The sequence below is a fragment of the Eurytemora carolleeae genome, unplaced genomic scaffold, assembly GCF_000591075.1.
Source record: "Eurytemora carolleeae unplaced genomic scaffold, Eaff_2.0 scaffold136, whole genome shotgun sequence".
In the NCBI taxonomy this organism is placed as follows: domain Eukaryota; kingdom Metazoa; phylum Arthropoda; class Copepoda; order Calanoida; family Temoridae; genus Eurytemora; species Eurytemora carolleeae.
The window spans coordinates 373180-388287 of NW_019396066.1; the positions used below are offsets into that span (position 1 = coordinate 373180).

The following is a 15108-nucleotide window of genomic DNA, read 5'->3' on the forward strand; positions in this document are numbered from 1 at the left end:
TTGATGAGTTGATGAGATGATGAGTTGATGAGTTGATGAGTTGATGAGATGATGAGCTAGTTGATGAGTTGATAATCAATGTCAAGGTTTTTCACATGTCCTGATATTTTTACCATGAATTATGTTGGTGTTCTATGGTGTCAGGAAATTACAAACTCAATGTTGCATGTTAAACAGCAAATTAGTTTTGGCATGCCAATTAGGATGCATTACCTCTTTTTTTATTTTAACAATTTTGTCTTTTTCCGACTTCCATCAAGGGACTGTTAGTGTTAGTGTTGTGTATAATTTTAAGTGATCGACTCTTAAAGTCGAGAGAGGCATGTCTGATTCAAACGGTGCCTATTGAACTGAATCAAGAATATGGAGAATATCGTCGTTTTATAGCATGCACAATGGTAGAAATCCAAAATTGTACGTACGTACTATGTCCAAAGAACGTATGGATAAATAGATATATACAATATATAATAAAAGCGTAAGCTAATCGGATGAAGAAGCAGGGTTAAGAGGATGTTAAGAGGATTATAAAAGGAAAAGGGAGAGTTTATACAACAGAACATTGGTATATGTAATTATTAGAGATTAACACCAATCTATATTCTATATTACCTCGGGTATATATCTTTGCCTGGATACCAAGTTTTTTTCTACTCACAATAGATCTTTCAACCCAAATCAATATCATTCTCGTCAAAATTTGAGACAAATCGGTCAACAAACAAACAGGCCTTATATTTACATATCCTATTCACAACGGTACCTTCAAAGTCTTTGTATGATAAAGAAATGAGATATCCGAATTATCATAATATGCAGATGTCGTTATTTAATTATGTTTATATTGTTTCTTTTCGATTATTCTGCCAATATTGTTTTTCGTTGCCAAACCCCCCCCCACCCCAGGCTATACATAGATTCAGACCCACCAGCCTTTATAGGGTTAAGTAAGAAAAAAATTATCTTCCACATTCCTGATCAGATTAAGGATTCAAGGGTACCGTTGTCAATATGGAAAAACCGCTCTTTAAATGGGGTTCAGTTGGAATTATACAACCAATGTCCTTTAAACTGAATTAATTCTTTATTTTTTTTGTTCCTGTTTCTGAATAATATTCTAATATTTGAACATTTCCCTCCAGTCTCTAGAGACCCAAAACATTCAATACAAAAACAGGTTTTGAAGATTTTTCAATAATCTTCGTTTCTTCTATGACATTGTTTGTTTAAAAGGGAATAAAGAGGTATAAAACCATCGAAACGACCTTGTTTAGTCCTAGTCCCGTAATCAGAATAAAGATTATCTAAAAATTAGCTTAATTACTTTATAAAAGCAATGGGCTGCACTAAGAACCCAATCAGATGCGATAAGAGTTGCTCCACAACCCCACCAACCTAAATTATAGTTGTTGAGTAGCGTAGTATTAAGAAAATTATGAATCAAGAAAAGAAAGTAAACGTAATTGATCATAGAGTGAAAACCAATTATGAGAGGATGATTTTTAACATATTTCAGGACATTTTTGGTCAAATTTTCAGCAATATTACAAAAACAAATTAAAAAGTACTTTTGGTTTTTCTAATTAAAATAAAGTATGACGACACCAAATATTCCGCTTAATATTGGTGACCACTGTATGTGTTGAGGGATCTAACCTCCTGAAGAGTTTGCCAATGCGACCATCCAAGGATATTTTCCATCTGGAGTTTCAGTTCCTCCGACTATCCTTGTATCAGGCTTCTGCACACCACACTTAAAGGAACCTTCGCAAACAACATGATACAGGGTCAAACAGATTTAATCAATAGTGGACGTATTTTATCCACTTAAACCGGAGAAAAAAAGACTTTACTGTTTTATTACCCTCCTGTTGTTTTATGTTAGAAGACATAATTTATAGATTAATAACAATACAGATAGAACACTATATGTTGTCTTTTCAAGATTTAGGGGTTTTTCGTTCTCAACAACCCTGAGGCAGAGGCCCAAAGGAGTTACGCGCACGCTCTCTCTGTCTTGTCATCCAACGTGGTATGCGCTTAACTCCTTTGGGCTTCTGCCTCTGGGTTGTTGTGATTAAAAAAACCCTAAAGCTTGAAAATTTTATTTATTGTGTTTTATTTTTTAACTTGTCAACTATTTTATTTTTTTATTATTAAAAAGTTGTTCAAAGTACATTTTTCAGAGTTAGGGGATTAGGAAAGAAAATGAAGGAGGTGGTGGGGTTATACAAACGTGACATTTGAATAAAAAACAAAATTTTAGTTGATAAATAAGTATAGGGTTAATTTACGAAATAAACATTTAACCAAGATATTTTTGTAGGAAAGAAAAGATATATTTGTAGGAAAGAAAAGATATATTTGTATGATTTAGGGAGCACCCCCCCCCCCTCCCAGGTCCTTCCTCAAACCCTTTATCTCTGTAATCCATGCAGGTAGAATATGGGTGCAGGATGGTTGGGCAGTAGGTTGGCGCCAGGCCTAACTATTGGCGCCGTAAATCAGTCGAGTCTTGGATTTAGTAGAGTGTAGAGTGTAGCCTGTGTTTTAACAAGCATCTAGGGACACCTACAGCGCACGCAGACTAAACGGCGTTTATATCTCCTTGAAGTTGTAATATTAGAAGATAAACTCAAGTTTAACTCTGTAGCCAGCTATAGGAATATTACGCAGGACAATAACTGCTTATATAGAAGGTAAATTCATTTATGTAATGCGTATAATACAATACGCATAAAGCGTATTGTTTGTTCACTCATATTATCGTCAAGTTAATCTTGAGACTCTACTCTATGATATATTTAATGTAAATAAACTAAAAGTATGACAAAACAGACAAATTTGATAAATACAAAATCAGATATAAATATCTATTGATTCTGTCCTAAGATTTAGTTAACCTCAGTCAGGTAAAAGGAATAACGAGAGTTAAACTCAGAAGTCAGAACTAGGTACGATAGTCTTAACACTTTTCTACGGTACCCTAGACCCTAGAACTATAATTATCTAGTTCAACTTCTTCTCGTTATTCATTAAATCCAACCTCTAAACATGAACATAGAGATGGGTGTGCTTTTTTTCTACTTTTCGTTCGTTCATCGTTCGTGAACGACCCATTTCGTTCTGTGTTTGTAATAGTTAAATAATGATTTCGTTTTTACTCAAAGATATCGTTCATTTTCCGTCAATTTCGTTCATTTCTAACGGTAAAATCATTAGTTCAATAAAATCGTTTTTTTTTCATTAAACGATACAAATCTCTACATAAAACGTGCTTTTAAAAAGTCCCTAATTTAAAAATCACAGCTCGTCCATAGTCCCTAAAGGACCTATTATGACCTTGAACAAGGTGTAGATTTGGCATGAAAGGGAGGGAGTGTCCCTAAACCAGTCAAGTTTTTAACATTGACAAAATGTATCCCAATTCATCTCTTATTTATTTCTTTACATGCTATTAGATTTAGTTTCTTGAAATAAGAACAGTCTGATAGAGCAAGTTTGTATTCAATGTTTTTATGCTTAAATTGACCGTATCTAGTGTCTATATGTATATTTGCGTACTGACCGTATGGTATGGTTTGGGTCGGAGATTCTGAAATATAAAAGATAAAAACTAAATTATACCCTAGCCTAGTTCACATTCCTACATCAAAACCAGCTCTATATCACTGCCCTCACCCTTCCAAATATTATATTTTCTTGCAAACCAATATTTTCTTTTTGATCGTAAAACATATGCTTTCATGTGTTTCACTTATCTTTCAAAAAAATACAATTTTTCACCAAACAATTTTATTCCGTTACCTTCAAGTTACTCAAAAACAAATATCCAAATCCAAATTATTCTACTTTAAACTCATTCAAATACTAAGATTGACAACGGTTCCCTAAAAAGCGTTGTTTGATCAAAAAGAATTAGATTTCAATGGATTTAACTTGGAAAAATTATTATTTTCATATGTGAATTCTCTACAAGCTGACTGCAGAAAATCATCATATATGGTAGTTATCAGTATCAAACATTTCAACCCTAGAAAAATGACAAAATCTTCCACATTATTTGTAAAATTTTAAGGTTTTATGATTTATGTTATGAATCGGACAATACCATCTTTGCATGGGGAGTCGGTTACTTGACATCTTTAAACAATAATCTTATTCTTCTATCACCGTTCATCTTCATCTTTTCAACTTTGTCCTTTTATATTCACCATCTTTATCTTTCAACTTTGTCATCTTATATTTACCATCTTCATCTTTTCAACTTTGTCATCTTATATTCACCATCTTCATCTTTTCAACTTTGTCATCTTATATTCACCATCTTCATCTTTTCAACTTTATCATCTTATATTCTAAAAGAATATATATCTATTAATACAAAATGTTGTAATTCATTTAATTCTTTGTTCACATTGTGTTGTCGCTTCAACAATAAACATATATTCAGTTTCATGTTCTAAACATTTAAGTTTAAAGGGGAGTGTGGGGATAAGAAAGACATGGGTGTGTCAGACAACTTGACAGATAGGTTTGTAAATCCAACATTAACAATCTGATATCTTGGATACATCGTGATAGACAAGGGGTACTGGAGGGGTTTATTGTAAGGTTACTAGGGGGGTGGGGTTTATTGTAGGGTTACCAGGGAGTTACTGTAGAGTTACCAGAAGGGTTTATTGTAAGGTTACCCGAGGGGTTTATTTTAGGCTTACAAATGGGTTTATTGTAGGTTTACTAGGGGTTTATTGTAGGATAACTAGGGGTTTATTGTAGGGTTACCAGGGGTTTATTGAAGTGTTACCGAGGGGTTTATTGTAGGGTTACCAGGTGGTTTCATTGTAGGATTACTAGGGGTTTAATGTAGGGTTACCAGGGGTTATTCCAGAGTTACCAGAGGGTTTATTGTAGGCTTACCCGGGGGTTCATTATATGGTTACCAGGGGGGTTTATTGTAGGGTTACCAGGGGGTTATTGTAGGCTTACCAGAGTGTTTGTTAAAGGGTTACTTGTAGTTTTATTGCAGGGTTACCAGGGAGTTTATTGTAGGGTTACCAGGGGGTTATTCCAGGGTTACAAGAGGGTTTATTGTAGGATTGCCCGGGGGTTTTTGTTGTATGGTTACCAGAGTGGTTTGTTGTAGGGTTACCAGGGGTTATTGTAGGGTTACCAGAAGGTTTATTGCAGGGTTACTTGGGTGTTTATTGTAGGGTTACCTGGGGGGTTTATTGTAAGGTTACCAAGAGGTTTATTGCACGGTTACCAGGGGGGTTATTGTTACCATTCATGGTGTCTATTAATGCTACCATGGCTTTTATTGTAGAGTGTTTCTTGCGAAGTTTATCAGGATTAATGTTTATTTAAGAACTTCTTTGGCTTACGTGGGACACAGCTCTATACGATAATAATTGATGAATTGATTTTTTAAATGCAGCTTATAAAAAGCCTGAAATTAATGACGATGATGTATTAGAGATATACAGTATACACGGTGCATTAACCTATAGCGTGACTTTGTATTTTAGAAGAATAAATTAATTGATCCATCATCTAATTAATTTTTTAGTTGACAAACAATTTAAGTTTAAATTTTAAATGATTAACTACAATCATTCTTAATTATCAATATCTATTAGTGAATTAATTCACAAACTTTTGAAAAGAGTTAATCTATAAATCTTGATCATTTGATTTAAACTTAGAATCCTTAGATTTTACTTGGATTCATAAAGTTGGTAATTGGCAGGGTAGTACAGGACCTGGATACTTAAACCTATACCAGGGCAGAGTATTCTAGGACCTGGATGCTTAAACCTATACCAGGGCATGGTATTCTAGGGCCTGAATACTTAAATCTATACAAGGGCAGGGTACTCTAGGACCTGGATACTTGAACCTATACCAGGGCATGGTATTCTAGGGCCTGAATACTTAAATCTATACAAGGGCAGGGTACTCTAGGACCTGGATACTTGAACCTATACTAGGGCAGGTTACTCTAGGACCTGGATACTCAAACCTATGCCAGGGCAGGTTATTACTGGACCTGAATACTTGAACCTAAACCAGGACAGTGTATTCTAGAACCTGGGTACTTGAACCTAAACCAGGACAGTTTATTCTAGAACCTGGATACTTGAACCTAAACCAGGACAGTGTATTCTAGAACCTAGATACTTGAACCTAAACCAGGACAGTGTATTCTAGAACCTAACTACTTGAACCTAAACCAGGGCAGTGTATTACAGGACCTGGATACTTGAACCTATACCAGGGCAGTGTATTCTATGAAGGACCAACATATGCCTGGTTCTGCAATATATGTGTTGCCTAAAGATAAGAGGATCTATTGACCGACCATATTTACACCGCTATTCACTATTATACGACGCGAACGGCAGGGGAGGGGGCTGCAGGGAAAGGGAGGAGGGGACGGGGACGGGGGAGTGGAATAGGCGGGTGGCAGGAAATATTTTTGCCCTCCTCCCCACTAATATCTAAATATAAGACGCAAAATAATTCCATTTCATCTAAATAAGTTAATTTTATCTTTCATAGTTTTTTTAAAAATTGTTCCTTGAAAGTCGAGACATAGAATGCCGTTGAATTTTAAAGCGATAGAATCTTAATATCATATTTAACTTTGAGTATTATTTTTTATCATTTAATATTTCAAGGCCAGGAGAAGCAAGTGATGTATACAATAAAAACCTCCAACTATAGAAAATTAAAACCTCCAACTATAGAAAATTAAAACCTCCAACTTTAGAAAATTAAAACCTCCAAGTATAGAAAATTAAAACCTCCAGCTATAGAAAATTAAAACCTCCAACTTTAGAAAAGGTGTTCTTTGGACATTTTTTTATTCTAATAAATGCAAAAAATGCTAATGGAATCTATACAATCCTCTCTGAAATCTAATGTATCGTTGATAACTCTAAAGAAATTGAGTTTTTGCCACAGGCTCAAATTTACTAACCCCTATATCTTTGGAACCTGAAAATCTGAACTTTCTACATTTCAAACTTAAACTATTTGATCTAATATAATTCATAATTTGAAATATCTGGTGTCGATGGACATTATTTGCCAAGATGAATTGGAAAATCAGAGTTTGTGGCAAAGACTCAACTCCTTTCTTTAACTCATAGTAAATTCTCCCCCCTCTCCTTTACTCTGTTTAAAACGCTGTATAGAGAGTTTGAACTGGTTTAATCTTGATAATTGCTCCCTCCGGCCTAATCTACCCAGACCAAACTAAACTTACTGTACTTTGTCATTCTGTCTTTTTAAAACTTTACTTTTTTCGCAAATTGTTTGTATGTCATGCAGTCTGTCAAACCATAGTTGTTTTGTATTGTCTGTCAATCTAAAAATGTGTCAATCAACCCAAATATCAAATTGTCATTTTTTAGTCCGTGAGTCTGTTAATCTGTCTGTTCGTCTTTAAGTCCAATATCTATGATGTGTATCTGGCAGTGTTTCTCTTTTTTATTGTTTAAATCTGTTTGTCTGTCAGTCTGTTAATCAGTCAATTTTCTTTGATAGTTTGATTACAGGGGTTCCTGTCTATTTATATCAAAGAATGTAATTTACTCAATTAAATAATTTGTATCGTATCCTTCTGTCTTCCTACACCCTCAATCAGTCACTCTTCTGCCCCCCCCCCCTTCGCCAACTGATATTGTATCATTTCAAATGGTTCTAATCCCGATCCTATTTTCCCAACAAAACAAATCTTTGCAACCTGTTATATCTTACACAGTAGAAAATTAAATTCAAACCGCAACACCTCGATCATGTTGGCATACACTAGACTTGTTTCGAAAACAATGGTACCTTAATAATCGATTTTACGGTTTAATTCTTATGAGGCTTGGCCCTGACTTCTACGGAATGATCTCTGTGACTATGTTTGAGTTGGCTAAGGTTAAGCAATATCTGGGGGTCGGGCTACTTCTGATTCAAATAAAGTTGTTAATTGTATATGTGAGAAACCTTCCATTGACAATTCTATTTTTAGATCTTCGCACTCAGATTAAATTCAAGCATTGAAGATGCCTATAGAAAGAAAAGGAATTAGGGCTTTGCAGGTAAAATTTAGAAATTGAGAAGAAATTCATGAATTACAAAAATTTCAAAAATATTTTAGTTTGATAAAAAATAAAAATTGTGACATCTCTATCACGGAGTGGAGTAAGGTTTTTAAAATAACTCAAAAACTGTTTGAGACGTTCAAACTTCTGGAATTTTCCAACTTTAAAATTAAAGACAAATTTTCCAACTTCTTGAATTTTCCAACTTTGAAATTAAAGACAAATTTTCAAACTTCTGGAATTTTCCAACTTTGAAATTAAAAACAAATTTTCAAACTTCTGGAATTTTCCAACTTTGAAATTAAAAACAAATTTTCAAACTTCTGGAATTTTCCAACTTTGAAATTAAAGACAAATTTTCAAACAGCTGGTCAAAATATTTGGTTTTCGTGATGATCATAGAAAATATATATTCTTACTTTTTGACCTTTCCATATTTCCCTTTCGTGTTGGAAACGGTTAATGCAAGATCTGTTCTTCCGCGGAACTAATTCAGATTTTGATGGGGGAGGATCGATTGAAGAGTGGAGGGGGGGGGGGATAAAAAAGTAAAGAATAAAAGTGAAAAGAAAAGATATGTAATGTAAGGAAGAAGAATATAGGGAAAATAGAGAAGCGAAAACAAAACTGTTTTACATGATCGACTCCGGTTCTAATAACAAACAAATGATCGATGTCCTAATTTAATGAATTTAAGCCGCGTCTCAAATCCCCCTAAAACCAGTTTCAATTGAGCCCCGACTCAAATTCTTTGAATTCGGCCTCAGATTTTGATAAACGTTTTCTAGATAAAAGTTTCCTAGATAAAAGTTTCCTAGATAAAAGTTTCCTAGATAAAAGTTTCCTAGATAATATATTACTAGATAAAAATTTCTTAGAAAAAAGTTTCCTGGATAAAAGTTTCTTAGAAAAAAGTTTCCTAGATAAAAGATTCCTAGATAAAAGTTTCCTAGATAAAAGTTTCCTATATAAAAGTTTCCTAGATAAAAAGTTTCCTAGATAAAAGTTTCCTAGATAATATATTACTAGATAAAAATTTCTTAGAAAAAAGTTTCCTATATAAAAGTTTCCTAGATAAAAAGTTTCTTAGATAAAAGTTCACATAATATTGTCCCTTGGAACAAATGCGTTGTCATTCCTTTTTCGGATATCTTCATAGTTTATTTGTTATTTTGTTTCAAATATTCATCTTATTATCTGCGCGTGTCGAATAATCTAGCTGGGCGCACCCTATCCCATCCTTTAAACTCCGGCATTATGCGCGCCTAATATGATAAAAAATGGATTATGTTTGCTTGGATTAGAATCCATATTTGGAATGCAAGGCTCCGCAAGTCTGTTAAACCTTGTTTGTATTGTAATCTAAATATAAACGTTACATGCACCGTTAAAAAAACGCATTTATGTTGTCTTTTTTATTCTAGATAAAATTCTTTTTCTTATGTTTTTATTCAATTTTGAATTTATCACACCTATAATATTTCCCGTTGTAAGTGTGATTAAGTGACTTTATCGCCCTACAAGTAGGCTACAACAGGGCGAAAAAGTAATTTTTCCAACCTGCTATTTAAATTTCAAATTTTATACCTAATTTGTCTCATTGTAGGGTGATAAAGTTTCTTAATCACCCTACAACAGGGTGATTAAGTAACTTTATCTTTATCGTAACTTTTAAATAATTTGAGTAAAATTGAAAAAAACTATATATGTTATTGAAATGGGTATCATGCGTGCTAAAATTTTTTTGCTATGATTTTTAATTTTTTTGTTTGTTTTCGATCAAAATAAAAATCCCGGGAAAAACTTTTTCGCACTTAATAATACTCATTACAATGACAAAGATATTTTTTACTCCAATTATGATATTCATATATTTTGTCACCTAAGATCTTAGATAATTTAAATCAAAGTTTGAAATATCAGGTTGAACAGATATATGGATTAGAAAATTAGAGTTTTTTGGCAACTTTAGTTCCTTTATTGTTCTATGATCACGTGGATTTAACGGTTCTGTCAATATTCCAGAAAGCTGTGACTTTCGATCACAATTTGACCCATTAAACATAATTTATTAGTCTTTTTTCTTAAATACTTTTTTGTCGGCATATGCATTTTGAAGGAAAAGGTATAACGTAAACAAATCCCTAAGTGTAAAGGTTGTTGAATTAAAGACCAAAACACGTTTGATTTCAAATAGAAGAAACCGAATGCTGCTCACTCTGGATAGTCCGGGGTGTGATATGCGATCTATCACCACTTTTCAAACAAACATTTATTTATTTTTAAAATATTTCAGTTCTGATCAGTGAGCAGTTAACGGGTTGTATTATCGAATACATTTTTAGATTTGGTGCAGACGAGTAACCGATGGATACGAAAATGTGAATATTCTTGACATGTCGTCTTCCTGGAGAGATGGTTTAGGTAGGATTAAATCAAACTACAAAATTTCAAATTACAAAATCCTGGTATTTGTTTCTATAGTTACAAAAAAGAGTGAAGACTGCAATCCTTTCGGTATTTATTGGGTATCACTTTACAGGGTTCCCACAAAGAATGTAATTTTAAAGACGACCTGAAACTCATATAATATAGCTTTTGATTCATCATATACTATTTTAAAAGCTTCTAACGATCTGGCCAAGATAAATAATTGACAGTTGCAAGGAATCATGAATGATTCGACAGGAAATTGACATTAAAAATTCCGTACAGTCGTCTCTGAAGTCTCATTCTTTGTAGAGAATTTGCAGGTTAAGAAAATATATATTATTCTTTTTAGTAAATGAAATATCAATTTTTTAGGATTCTGTGCACTTATTCATCATTTCAGACCCACACTCATAGGTAATATACTTGGTAATTCTCATTAATCTAATGAATTTTTGTCACAAACTCTTATACTATCTCTTTGCTATTAAATTTTATTTCAGAGAATTATGAATTATTAAATTGTATAATTATTGAAAGGGTGCATGTTTAATGAACAGACTGCATTAGACCCTAAAAATTCATCGACAAATGGTTTTTTTTGGTGGGGTTACCTTGCACTTTTTAGACAAGCATCTTTTTAATCCAATTAAAAATATTGTCTTTAATTAGATAAACAATTTATCTAAAAGTTTTGAAAAACTAACCAGTCTACAGTCTACAGTCTACACGGTTTCTATGACCGAATATTTTCTCCATTTCAGATTTTCCAAGTTTAAAGGCTGAAAACATATTTGAGAATAATAATCTTGCATTCACTGTAGCTGAAGAGCATTTGGGTATTCCAGCTCTTTTAGACCCACAGGTTAGTGTTTATTTGGCTGCAGGGACAATTAGAAAAATATTTAGAAAACAACTTTAACTCTCTTTAATCAAGAGCATTATTGCATTATTGCATTATGCCTTACAATGTTAAAATGAGTTAACCAATTTTTAAAGATTTTTTAAGATCATAACATTTTCTCTGCTAGGATATGAATAATGAAATATGAATTGAATAGAAAAAAGGATTATAATATAGGATATGGTTGAATGTGAGGAACCGGACAGGTTTTCAATTGTTACCTACGTCTCCCAGTTCTATCACTTACTGAAGGTAAAATTATTATTAGATTTTTTAGGGTTCTACAGAATTAATGATTTAAAATCATGAAGTAGGAAAAAATGAAATTATTTTGTTCTAGAACGAGGATAACTCTTGTCTCTCTCCGTCCTTGTCCCGGCTCCGTATCTCTGGAGTATCAGAGTCCGAATCTGATTCTCTCTGCTCCTCTGCGGAGTCTACGCCTTTGGTAAGGTTGAAACTTTTATTATTAATCAAAGATGGCGACTAAACCATTACTATGTTTGTAAAGTAAAAGAAATAAAACGAATTTTAGTTTTTGCCACAAACTTTGATTTTTGAAAATCCCTCTGTCACCCGATGTCGTTGACCTTTAATACTTTAAACTATGAATTCTGTCAGAATCAAATGTTCAAGTTTGAGGTTTACACTATCAGGTTGCAAAGATTTTAATAGTGAATAGAAAATTTTAATTTCTGGCAAAAATTTATTTTTTTTGTAGCATTTTTTACCGGAATGAAATTTTAGGGGTAAATTAAGATTTTCCCTAATTTAAAAAAAAACAATATTACAAAAACAAGCGAAAATTGATAAGCCCAAAAAAATACGTCTTTAATTGTAGCATGCCGTTATCTTAGGTCTATTTTAAGATAACTTTTTCGTTTCGTATTTAAAAGTTTCTTCATGATATAGGGGTTCAAAATCTCCATAGAGATATATATATGATATAGGGGTTCAAAATCTCTATAGAGATATATATGACATAAGGGTTTTCAAAATCTCTATAGAGATATATATGATATATGGGTTCAAAATCTCTAGAGAAAGCGGAGAAATAAAAAAATTACAACGAATATTTGTCTTAGAATTTATCTCTGTTGATGATGCATATAAACGATACACACTAAATGTTTCTTTTAAGTGCTTCTTGATTACATATGCATTTAGATACTAATTTATTACCGTTAACAGTCTGCCTATAGCTATCAGTCTCTGCCCTGATATGCGGTTATTAATCATCCTCATTCTTATTCATTAGTTGACACAATTCAATTCAATATTATGTTAAAAAACACAATATTCAAATTTCAGGATTTGTGAATGTTTTTTTATTCCAGGGAACGCCGCGAACTGTTCCCCGAAGCGTGTTCTCCACGGACAATCCCCTTCTCAGGAACAACAAGTTCTCACCTGACCTCAGGTTATAAAGTTAAATATTGCAACCTCCCTGACCTCAGGTTATAAAGTTAAATATTGCAACCTCCCTGACCTCAGGTTATATAGTTAAATATTGCAACCTTCCCTATATTTGACCTTGGGTTTATAGTTAAATATTGCAACCTCCCTGACCTCAGGTTATATAGGTAAATATTGCAACCTCCCCTATATTGGACCTTGGGTATATAGTTAAATATTGCAACCTCCCTGACCTCAGGCTATATAGTTAAATATTTTAACCTCCCCTTTACTTGACCTCAGGTTATATAGTTAAATATTGCAACCTCCCTGACCTCAGATAATATAGTTGAATATTGCAACCTCCCCATTCACCCTATCGCAAAGAAACAGAGGTTTTCTTTTTGAAAATCAAAATATCTGAAACAAATAGTTTGAAAAACGAATAAGCAAGTCAAATTTAAAAATTTATATTCTATTTTTTTTATAAAAATATGAAAAATTTCAAAATTTCCAAAAATAAAATGTCAAATTTTTAAATAAAATCCAAAGCTAAAAGTGTTTTTGAAAGTGCATCATAATTTATTTAAATTGTGAAAACATTTCAAAGCTAATTTAATTTCTACCAAAATTATACTCCCCCCCCCCTTCTGACAGAAATTATGCATTTAGTTCCATAAATAAATTAAATCTGGTTTTGTGAATTAATGTGTTCCAATTATATAGTTTTAAGAACGGTGTATAATCTTGAAGTCAGGTAGAAAACTTGGCAAATTATCAAACATATCCATCATGCATTCTGCATAATCATTATATCCGGGGGCACATCTTATAACGGAATATTTTTTAACATTTTAGAAATTCTAAAATTCGTTTTCCACAATGGCAATACAGATAATGCTTTATTTTTCAACATATAATGCTTTTTTAATATATAATGTAATATTTTTAAAAAATATTTTGTTTATATTTCAGCGTCACCCTGACTGAGAGTACGCATCTGAAATCCAGTGCTGGCATTACAATAAGTTCTGTTTGTCAGGTTTAATTTTGTTTCTTTGTTTGTCAGGTTTAATTTTGTTTCTTTGTTTTTCTAAAACAGAAAATAACATAAAAACGTTATTGTGTGAAAAGGATTTGAGTCTTTGCCGCAAACTAAGATTTTCTAATCCGTATATCTTTGCAACCCAATGCCGTATACCTTATATATTTCAAACTATGAATTCTGGCAGATCAGATAATTTAAGTTTGAAATATCAAAGGTTTGCACCATCAAGTTGCTAAGATATAGGAATTTATAGAAAATTTGAGTTTGTGACAGAGACTCAATTTAAATTTTATCACTTCAAGTCGATCCTTCCTAGAAATTAGAGTTTTAGTGCCAAGCAACTTTTGTATAATTGTTAGGCCAAAGGCTAAATAAAAATGTTGCTTGCATTTTAGGCCTGATTGCCGAATGCAGAATAGAAATGGTTTGGATTTTTAAATATTAAATTTAAATCCCAGGGTTGAAAACAACAAGGGAAGGGAGCTCTGTTAGATTAATAAAGGGTTAAAATTATGATTTCATAAAAATAATATTTTTTAAAAAGTGATGATTTTAAAAATAAAATATTTTTTGTTTAGGATTTGACAAGACAGTTGTATATACACCAAGAAAAAGAAACATAATCAAACAGCAGCTAATAAACTTCTTAGATAGATAGCACAAAACATCATTGTTTATCTAAATGTTTTTTCCCCTTTATTAAATCTATACAATATTTAAAATCTCATGTAAAANATCTTAAAAAGCTCTATAATAATCATATTAATATATATTCTGTGCCATACATTAATAAAATATAAATACTCGAGTATATAAAACGTTTTCCAATTTATAATCATGTATGTATCTATTTTGTGTATATGTTCTAATGAAAAAGGTGAATGTATCCAGTAAAAGGTCAACGACTAACTTCAGTTACAAATATTTACTAATGTTCGAAACAAGCAAACTATAGCTGTAAAAAAGGATAAAGACATTTTTGTGTTAGTTTGCCATTTCTTTCAACTTTCTAACTGTCAATCTAATTATTATTTTATACTTTACATCTGATTTAAGCTAGTATTTACACCCTAATGTACGTTTTCAACTTTGTTTCCTTGAGTTCTTGAGATTTGGTTCTGTCAGGAAGATTCAAAACCTAACCTAAGTTTGTCAAGCGATCTAACATTCTTGCTATCTACATATCTGTCTGAAACCCAATTCTGCAAATCAATCTTAATTTTTATCTATTT

The 15108-nt window shown here is 32.4% G+C and overlaps 2 protein-coding genes across 4 annotated transcripts in view; one reads left to right on the forward strand and one right to left on the reverse strand.

Annotated features, from left to right (window-relative positions):
• LOC111710261 (trypsin-1) overlaps window positions 1–1968 on the reverse strand; it is an 11918-nt gene extending 9950 nt beyond the window's left edge. Inside the window, exons 1-2 of one of the 2 annotated variants that reach the window (XM_023484335.1) lie at window positions 1657–1965; window positions 1325–1395 (exon numbers count right to left, since the gene is read on the reverse strand). In XM_023484335.1, coding sequence (XP_023340103.1) covers window positions 1325–1395; window positions 1657–1684 — 99 coding nt within the window. In that variant the 5' untranslated portion in view covers window positions 1685–1965. Of the gene's footprint in view, window positions 1–1324; window positions 1396–1656 lie in introns of both variants that reach the window. The other variant, XM_023484331.1, reaches the window with a different exon arrangement.
• Window positions 1969–2480: 512 nt separating this feature from the next.
• On the forward strand, window positions 2481–14607 carry LOC111710201 (MICAL-like protein 2). 2 transcript variants are annotated; one of them, XM_023484266.1, is made up of 10 exons: window positions 2481–2699; window positions 8027–8096; window positions 10445–10523; window positions 10905–10946; window positions 11294–11394; window positions 11611–11685; window positions 11774–11881; window positions 12771–12853; window positions 13804–13870; window positions 14455–14607. In XM_023484266.1, exons 2-10 carry the CDS (start codon window positions 8061–8063, stop codon window positions 14497–14499), a joined length of 636 nt encoding a protein of 211 aa, XP_023340034.1. In that variant the 5' UTR covers window positions 2481–2699; window positions 8027–8060; the 3' UTR covers window positions 14500–14607. The 2 variants fall into 2 exon arrangements, with proteins under 2 accessions (XP_023340034.1, XP_023340041.1); XM_023484273.1 differs by lacking the exon at window positions 13804–13870 and having other exon boundaries at window positions 14455–14484.
• The last annotated feature ends 501 nt before the right edge of the window (window positions 14608–15108 follow it).